Source organism: Miscanthus floridulus, chromosome 10 (assembly GCF_019320115.1).
Source record: "Miscanthus floridulus cultivar M001 chromosome 10, ASM1932011v1, whole genome shotgun sequence".
Classification (NCBI taxonomy): domain Eukaryota; kingdom Viridiplantae; phylum Streptophyta; class Magnoliopsida; order Poales; family Poaceae; genus Miscanthus; species Miscanthus floridulus.
Window position 1 is genome coordinate 71,558,820 of NC_089589.1, and position 9,416 is coordinate 71,568,235.

The window sequence follows — 9,416 nt, forward strand, 5'->3', positions numbered from 1 at the left end:
TTTAGGTTCATATCTTGTTTATATGTTTTATATTCAATTATTGGAACATATTTTTGTCAATCTTATGACATTTAATTAATGGTGGATAAACTAACTTTCCTTGTTAATGTATTTGCATCTGATGCTATAGCAAAGCAGACGTCAAATTGCACTATTGTAATCTCTGAAGATTCTGAGCTAGTGTTGCATGCACCACATGAAGGTTGTGCTCTGGCCCCTTGGCATTATTTTTATTTTACCTTCTCTTTTCAGTGGAATTTGTCAAACTAAGGCGGAGGCCAGGAAAGAATAACATCTAGCATAAAAAAAATTAAGCTCACTACTTTGTCTTGCACTAATAGACAAGTTATTAATTATAACAAACAGAAACGCTTCCTTTGCTTTTAGTCTTGTCGAGTATCACATTTTCACTTTCCTCTGCTCTCTCGTGTCCATGGAATGTTCTTTCTAATAGTCCACGCAAGGGGATGTCTTTTGCCATGTGAACAATGTGACCCACCACTAGAAGTGGAAGAAATCAAAGGGGACCAGAAAGTTTGTCGTGTTTCTGTTTTGAAACTACAAAATTTGTAAAATTGGAATATTAGCTGATTTGGACATGCAGATTGAAATCTCAATCTGCATGTCCATGTGATTGATCCTTTTGTTGAATAAGAAAGCATGGCCGGTGAACTGAAGCAACAAGTGGCTTCGAAGCTTCGAAGTGTCGACATAGCTAGATATATGAATTTCTTTGTGAATAACTAGCTAGCTGAAAAATCAGTCATTAGTTGATTAATAAAAAAATTCTCTTAATCCAGACATTCAGCGGATCAGTCATTAGTTGATTAATAAAAAGGTCTCTTAATCCAGACATTTAGCTATATGAAATTTCATAATGACATAACTGTTGCATTATTCCTCTTCCCTCTTGTTATAAGAAAAAGGATAATATAAATTTGTGGTTCCTCAACTATTTCTCCTAGCTAGCTACTTTAACCATGCTGCTATCACATCCAATATTTATAACACAATGAGAATATTAGTGGGGTTGGGTTGTTTCAAATGGCTAGGAGGAATATATCATGCACCATCAATTTTTTCTTTCCATTGAAATTGTTCAGCTTACACTTTTCGCAATCCGATTTGCCCACGCATCTGGTGACACACTTTGTCCTACAAAGTGCCATGGAGCAGCAACATAAGCACCATCATTAAACTACACCATGAGCAGTTTAAAAGCACGCTGCCCTCCATTATTCTCTTGTCAAGTAACTGTATATATTTGAGCTGATTATAAATCAAATCTAATATTATCCCCTCACCTATGTTTCTAGGAGCCTAGGACCATATATATATGCATATATATTCATATATACGAGAGCTGAAAAGATGTGTGTGTGCGTGTGTGTGTGTGTGTGAGAGAGAGAGAGAGAGAGAGAGAGAGAGAGAGAGGGAGAGAGAGATCAGAGAGAGAAGGGAATATATAATGTGACTTGTTCCTGTTGGGATCGGAGTTGGGCCATACAGGTCTTCCAGCGTGGGTTTCAACTGTGTTTTACCTTTAATTAGTTCCAAAACCTCACATTCCTCTCAGAAAGCTCCTTGTTTGATGTTGATGTGTAGGAATCCATATGCTAATACTTGAAAACTACTTTTATTTGAGTCAAACCTCCAGTCCATATGCCAATGGAAGAAGCCTTTGATGCACGAGGCACCTCATTCCAAAGGCATTTGATTCCCCCACCCAAGAGTTGACCTCCGAATATATTTTCTTGCATGCTCTCTTTCCCTCCCTCCCCCTCAGATAGTGGGAGCTTGCTTTCTTCTTGCCCCTTTTCCGCAAGTCATAAGGCTAACAGTGGACTTGTTGATGCAGAGGCTTCATTCTCTTAAGAATTCCTTGTGACCATGGTCATGCACAACATAGATATACTTCTTTCTCTCTCTACTACTCTCTAGGCAGGCCCACTTACAAGTGGATTAGTGCATGCACACAAGAGGGAGGGAGTGTGTGCTATAACTCTCATGCACCATCTCTCTCTTCTTCTCCCCCTCTCCACTCTCTCATGAGACTCATGAGGTCATATAAGACATGAAGGTGTTCAAGGGCAAGATTTGGGCAGCAATAGGCTCACTCATGGACCACGGCGGCACCGCGTCCACCACCAAGTCCTCCTCGCCGGCGGCCGCCGTCCCTGACCGAGCGCTCCTCGCTGACATCGAGGCGGCCATCGAACGGTGCACCGGCAGCAGCGGCGGCGGAGGGGGCAACGACGACCGGCACGTCCACGAGATCCTCTTCCTCGTCTCCAACGAGCCAGGCGCCATCACCTTCCTTTCCCGCCGCATCACGGCGCGCCTCGAGGCCGCGCGCGCCCCGGCCGCCGCGCTCCGGTCCCTGCTCCTCGTCCACCGCCTCCTCCGCGCCGGCGACCGGTACTTCGAGCAGGACTTCCGCGGTCTCTGGGCCTCCCGTGAGCTCCGCGTCGACGCGCCCCGGTGCAGCTGCTCGCCCCTCACTGCCGCTGGCGGCGTCGTCCACTACGCCAGCGCCGGCGCGGCGGCTGTCGCCAGCGGAGCTTGCGCCTTCGTCCACGGCTACTCGGCCTACCTGGAGGAGCGCATGCAGTGGGTGATCAACCAGTCCGGCAACCTGGAGCCCGCGCGGAAGCCACCGCCACCTGACCACGACGCCGGCAAGCTCCCGCCCCCGCCCTCCTCCTCTTCTTCCTCCTCCACCTCCTCCCACGACGCCAGCGCCGAGACTCTCCTCTTCAAGCTCGCCATGTGCCAGAGGCTGCTCGACCTCGCCATCCAGCTGCTGCCGGACAACAACACGAGCGCCAGCGCCGCCGCGCGGTCGGCCTTCGGCATTGTGCTCCGTGAGAGCTTCAAGGTCTATGACGCCTTCGCGGAAGGCGTCGACGTCATGCTGCTGCTGTCGAGGAGCCTCGCCGGGCTGAGCAAGCCATCGAGGGTCACCGCACACGAGATACTGAAGAAGGCGTGCGCCCAGACGCCGGAGCTCAAGGAGTTCTACCACAAGTGCAAGAGGAGCAACGCGAGCAGCAAGAGCCTCGAGTACCCTCTCGTCAGGGTCGTCACGCCAGCGCAGGCCTTTGCGATGGAGATGGAGCCGGTGACGATGATCCCGATCCCGGAAGAAGATGGCTGCCAGGAAGAGAAGGTCGAGGCCAGAGCTGGAGCAGAGGCGATCGACGGTGGTGGTTCGCCGTTTGCGCACAAGATGGAGACGACGATCAGCACGGTGTGGGTCGAGTTCGAGGATGAGGGCCAGAGGCTGATCACTGCTCCTACTGATGATGACCACTCCTTGAAAGCCGTGCAGCCAAGCTAGCTAGCTTTTAGGAGTTCTGGCAAGTAAATTCCAAGTGTGTTAATTTTGGGTGCTCCGGATTGAGCGGTCTAGCTCCTCTCTTCTTGATATTCTTGTGTGCAAGGTTAATTATTTGTTTTGAAGGATTTGTGCGTGTCTTCATTCAGCTGAAAATAAGCAAGTAATTCTTCTTTGTCTTCCTTTGCCTCCATCTTGTTCTCTTTAAACTTTATGGCTGCTCTTACTCACCACGTGAAAAACGATTTTTAGCGACGGTTCGATTTTTTAGGGGCGGTTGGTGATGGAGCCGCCTCTACAGTGGCGTGCTCGGATGCCCAGACACCAGCTGCCCCTACAAATGAAACAGCAGAGCGGCTGGTGATACGAGCAGCCCCTACAAATGGGGTCTGATTTGTAGGGACGGCTCAATTACCAGCCGCCCCTAGAGTTGCTATTTGTAGGGACGGCTGGTGATTGAGCCGCCCCTATAAATGCCCCCGTATATATAGCTCCGATTTGTAGGGGCGGCTCAATCACCAGCCGCCCCTACAAATGACCCACATATAAGATAGCTGCAGCACCTTCTTCCTCCTCGGGTCACTCACTCCAACTCGTGAAAGAAAGGTGGAGAGGCCTTGGGCACCTCCTAAAAATTGCTCTACTAAGGGGAGAAGGTTTTGGTCTCAAATCCTTTGGTGGAGAGATTGTAGAAGGTAAGAAAATAATATTCCATATTTTTTTGAAGTTTTAATGGTTGGTTAGTGAGTATTAGAGTTTTGTTTTTCTCTCTTCTATAGTGCTTGAGCTACTTATGAAGCAAATTAGACCCAAGTTTTAAATGTACTAGGGTAAATTAGGGAGGAGAACAAGATCATACCCTTATTTGGTCCATGTTTCTCGATTTTAGTGAACAATTAGTTAGTTTTATGGATGTTTCATGTGCATGTGGATCTAGATCTAGGGTTTGGTTTTTTTATTAATTTTGTTTTTGTAAATTTATGTTTGATGAAACTGGACTAGGGTTTGTATGAAAGATATTAGGTAAAGTATAATTGTTGCTAATTGCTGTCTTTGAAATTATTTATTGTAATCAATAAATATGTATTTTAATTATTTATGGATAAATGGGCCATTAATTAATTTTTCTTTACCATGGTGTGTTTGTATGCTTCATGTAATTATATTAGATTTATATTCATATATATCTAAAGTATATACAATTATTCTCAAGTAATTATTAATTTGTTTTATTTTTATATATATCTGAATAAGTAGTCCTTTAATGTTTGTTTTGTTGTTGTTGTAAAAGATGAAGTACAAGAACTCTTGGATGTATGGTTCATTAAGGTTCAAGGCAGGTTTCAGTGAAGAGGTGGATAAATTTATTGAAGCCACAAAGAAGCATGCAACAACATTGAAAGAGAATAAGGATACAATTATTTGTCCATGTAAAGATTACAAGAACCGTATGGCATGGACAGATGTGACTATCATCAGATCACATTTGATTATGCGAAGATTTGTTGAGGATTACACAGTGTGGATTCATCATGGTAAAACAGTTATTGTTAACGACGAGGATGAGGACGAATACGACGACGAAATCATAGAATCCCTGTCCCAATATTCAGTAGAGCTTGATGCACGAATGGATTTCGAGTTTGGCAATGAACAAGGTGGTGATGCTGGTGGTTGGGATAGTAATGACGAAGGTGGTGCCAATAATGATGGTGGAGCACATGTCGGGGATGAAGATGATTTGGAGGACATGATTCGAGCCCTTGGATCAGAGATTTTACTAAATAGCCCGAAAGGTCTAGAAAATTTGGAAAGGATGACAAAAGCATCTGAAAGGATCAAGATGCCCAAGAGGGGGGTTGAATTGGGCTAATTCTAAATTTCTTTGCAATAATTAAGTCCTATGGTTAGCCCAATTAACCCCTTGTGCCTAAAAGGTGTTTCTAATTGTTCTACCGCACAAAAGACTTGCAACTTAAGTTCCAATCCAACTCTAGCATGGCAATTCTAAGAATGTAAAGATATGAATTGAATTGCACAAAGTAAATGCTCAAAGTAAATGCTCAAAGTAAATAGAGAGGAAGGAACGTGGTGATGTTTTGCCGAGGTATCGGAGAGTCATCACTCCCCACTAGTCCTCATTGGAGCACCCGCGCAAGGGTGTAGCTCCCCCTTGATCTGCGCAAGGATCAAGTGCTCTCTATGGGTTGATTCTTCAACATTTCATCGCGGTGAATCACCCACAATCACTCATAACTTGAGTTGGGTCACCCACAATCTCTGCCGGGTGATCACCGAACTCCCAATCACCACCAAGCCATCTAGGTGATGGCGATCACCAAGAGTAACAAGCACAAACTCTCACTTGACCACGACAAGCCTAAGGAGAAGGTGGATGCACACTTTGCTACTCTTGATCTTCACTAATGAGGTCTCTCTTTAGATTCTCAAATCTCAATCACCTCACTAGGACCTTGCTCTTCTTGGCACTCTCTAAGGTGTTTCTCAGCTATTGGAATAAGCAAAAGTACCCCCACACACGAGTGGAGGTGGTATTTATAACACCGGCTAAAAAATGAACTGTTATGTGCCTCTGCGGGGTGACCGGATGCTCCGATCATGTTGATCGGACGCTCCGGTCAGTATACCCCAAATTCCAGGGTTTACAGTGTGACTGGACGCTGCCAGCGTCCAGTCAGCACTGACTGGACGTGTCTGGTCACGATTTACCCTCTCTGGAACCTTACTGGAAACAACTGGACGCTGGCTCTCAGTGTCCGGTCACATGACCTTCTAGTGTCCGGTCACACCAAACGATTTCACCTTAGTCAAATGAACTGACCGAACCCTGCGCCAGCATTCGGTCACACCGAAGCCAGTGTTCGGTCAGTATTTGACCCTCCATTTACTTCCAACTCTTGATCATACGTGAATGAAGTTTGCTCCATTAGATCTTAGGCATATGTAGGAGCTACCTAGTGCTAGTTTTAACAAGTGTGCACCACACCTAACTCACTAGACTCACCTAGGTCAAGCTACCCATCCATACCCCCCTTAATAGTACGGCCAAAGGAAAAACAAAGTCCTAAACTACTCTAAGTGTCTCTCCAACTCCAATCGACACTTAGAACTAGTCATCCTTAACCTTGTCGTCTATCCTTTGAAACCGAAACGATTTCCATTGCATGGGCATGACCACCTCGATTGCCCATCGATCACCATTACCGTGACCTAACTCATTTGTTTCTACAAAACACATGTTAGTCATAGTAATCACGTATTGTCATTAATCACCGAAACCCAACTAGGGGCCTAGATGCTTTCAATCTCCCCCTTTTTGGTGATTGATGACAATACCTCCTCGAGTATGTGAAAGAGTTGAGGTTTTTAAACATGCTTGGATCATATAAGCTCTTGTCAATAAGAACAAAAAGGTTAGGCAAGCTTATATGAACCAAGCCAACATGATATACTCAAAAGATATAAATTAAGCATGAGTACAAGTAATAAAGCTCATTTGCATCGGAGTAAAACGCGGAAGCAAAGGCAAATGAGCATAACATAAGTGATATGACATATAAAGAATTCAAAGTAGAGAGCACACATGTCATATATCATGGTCACGTAGATATCACTATCACATATATATATAGTTCAATGCATGAAAGTAAACACACGATGAATGCATAATAGTGTATCGCACATAAAAACTCCAAATGTAATATATAAGCTAATATAAAAACTAAGCTCTCCCTAGATAAGTAGCTCCCCCTAAGCCTAACATACTCGAACCCTCTCCCCCTTTGGTGTCAAACACCAAAACCTATGGGTCAGTCGGCGGGACTGCAGCAGACGAGCTGGGCGTTGACGTACGAGGGGCAAGATGGAACTGGGTGCCATCATCGTCTGATCCAAAACTTTGGGCTGTCTGACCCTCTAGCGTCGCTAAAGTGGTCTGGGTCTAAGCTAGGATAGGTGTTGCCTGTGACTCTGCTGGTATGCCTGTAGTAGGATCTAAAGATGCAACTGAGGAAGGAAGCCTCTGTGTAGTCACGGCGACGGGAGCTGCTGTAGAAGAACCTGGGGCATACAAATGTGGCGGTGTAGGCTACCCTATCAACTCACTGAAGGAGGCTCCAAGACTCCTGGAGACTGAAGTATCTGGCTCAAGCAGTGACGATGTCTGTGCCGAAGTGAAGCCCGTCTGAAATGGAGTGAACTGCGGGGCTACCACTGGTGAAGCGAACCACTAGGACACCTACTCTGTAAGAGAAGCATACTATGCTAGTGGCTGTCCCTGACTCTGAAGCCCACTGGGCTGTAACGCTGGAATCGTCGAAGTAGTGGCTGCCTGACCAAGCTGGGGCAAAGGCTAGGACGGTGGAGCCCCAATGGCAGTCACAACATGCTGCATAAATCCAAGGAGCTGTTGCCGCATGAGCATCTGCTGCTGCTAGCACTAGAACTCATCCTATCGAGTCTAGAACTGAGCAAATGTAGCAGCTATCTCCTGAGCCTATCGTGCCTAGTCCTGCCTCATCCGCTCAAGTATAGCAAGGAGAGCGGGGTCAATCTGCAGGGCAGGTGGCGCTGAGCTAGAGCTGCCGATCTCATGGTCATGTCGCTGAGGAGGCATCCGAGGGATGGGCTGATAGTCATTATTAGAACTGTCACTAGGGTCACTCATGACCATCCCCTCCTGCTGAGCAAGCTCCTTTTCCTCTGTAGCTGCAATACCTCTGATGATATCATCCTGCTAGGCTGTAGACTCTGGCACCTCAGGACATCGACGTAGCTGACTGGGTGCTATAGGTGTATTGTGCCTGATCATCTGTGTCATGTTATAGGCAGGAAACTCTATGGTGGCACCACTGTACTCTGCAAGCATCTCTGGTGGCCTCACTGTGACTGCTCTGTGGATAAGCCAGGTGATCCAGTGAGCATAGGGCAACTACCTATGACCTCTAAAGCCCTCAGCTATAGTATCCTCCATCTCTGATAGAAGAAAATCCCATATATCAAAAACTATTTGCTGCATCAAAGAGTTGATCAGCCACAACTGTATATGTGTTAAGCCCTCTCTGTATCCCATCCTAGGAAGCAGTGTCCTCCTCATAATAGCCTCAAGTATGCGAGCAGTGGGATTTAGTTCACTGGGGTTCCTGCGTGATCCCTCTCCAAAGGGCTTAGTGAAGCAGTGGTGAACCAAGTCAGTAGGGGGCACATTGCCACCATGAGGACGTCTGGGGGGTGCTGTTTGGCCATAGCACACCTTGTGAAGTCTAACTGCTACTCCTAAAGTCTCATTATCTCCCTGACCCTCTGACTCATTAGGCGGTAGTCTCTTCCTCCGAATGCAAAGGGAATATATCTATGTTGTGGGTCAATCCAGAGGGAAGCATAGAACTGCCAAACCCAAGATGGAACATATAGTCCAGACCATCCAATCAAACCTAATAGTCCCAGCAGATATGTAAGATAGGGGCGAATGTGCTCTCCTACTACTGCAACTATAGAGTCAATGTGGCACACCATTTGAGATCTAAAAACTGCCCCACTGTTGAGATAGGCATTGTAGAAATCCTCTTACAGTGGAGTGTAGAAGCCCTCTAAAGCTCTCTCATCCCTCCTCAGCAGAAACCAAACCTCAAACTCAACAAATCTCAGTTGCTGAACCTGCTTGGCCATGGTAGCCCTCAAGTCAAGATGGGTCACTAGAGGCAGACCCTATGGTCTGGGTGGTGGACGAGAACCCCTCCGCTATGTGTCAGCCCTCGGCGTGACTAGGACACAAGTACGACCATAGCGGCGAAGCTGAGGCTGAGGTGCTTGCTCTGTCTCCTTGGCCTATTGGCCCTCCTGAGTCTGCTCTGTCAGCTCTATTGGTGGGGACTGCTGCTATGGCTCTTGCTATGACTCCCCCTGAGGCTGAGGCTCCATAATGGGAAGACGTTGTCCTACCATCATGACAATCCCAGGTGGACTACCATGAAGACGCTCAATATGCTCAAGTCTACCCTACACCTCTGGTGACAGATGATCTGCAATAACTACTCCACTGTGAGCGCCTCCTCTCTCG

At 46.5% G+C, this 9,416-nt stretch overlaps 1 protein-coding gene across 1 annotated transcript; it reads left to right on the plus strand.

The window, feature by feature from the left end:
- Positions 1-1,867: 1,867 nt before the first annotated feature.
- LOC136484857 (putative clathrin assembly protein At1g33340) lies at positions 1,868-3,516 on the plus strand. The gene has a single exon (XM_066481824.1). The coding sequence runs from the start codon at positions 2,075-2,077 to the stop codon at positions 3,338-3,340; it is 1,266 nt and encodes a 421-aa protein (XP_066337921.1). The 5' UTR covers positions 1,868-2,074; the 3' UTR covers positions 3,341-3,516.
- The last annotated feature ends 5,900 nt before the right edge of the window (positions 3,517-9,416 follow it).

What these genes read in the sequence shown, in the direction of transcription:
- LOC136484857 (XM_066481824.1), top strand. Translation starts at nt 2,075, where the DNA reads ATGAAGGTGTTCAAGGGCAAGATTTGGGCAGCAATAGGCTCACTCATG.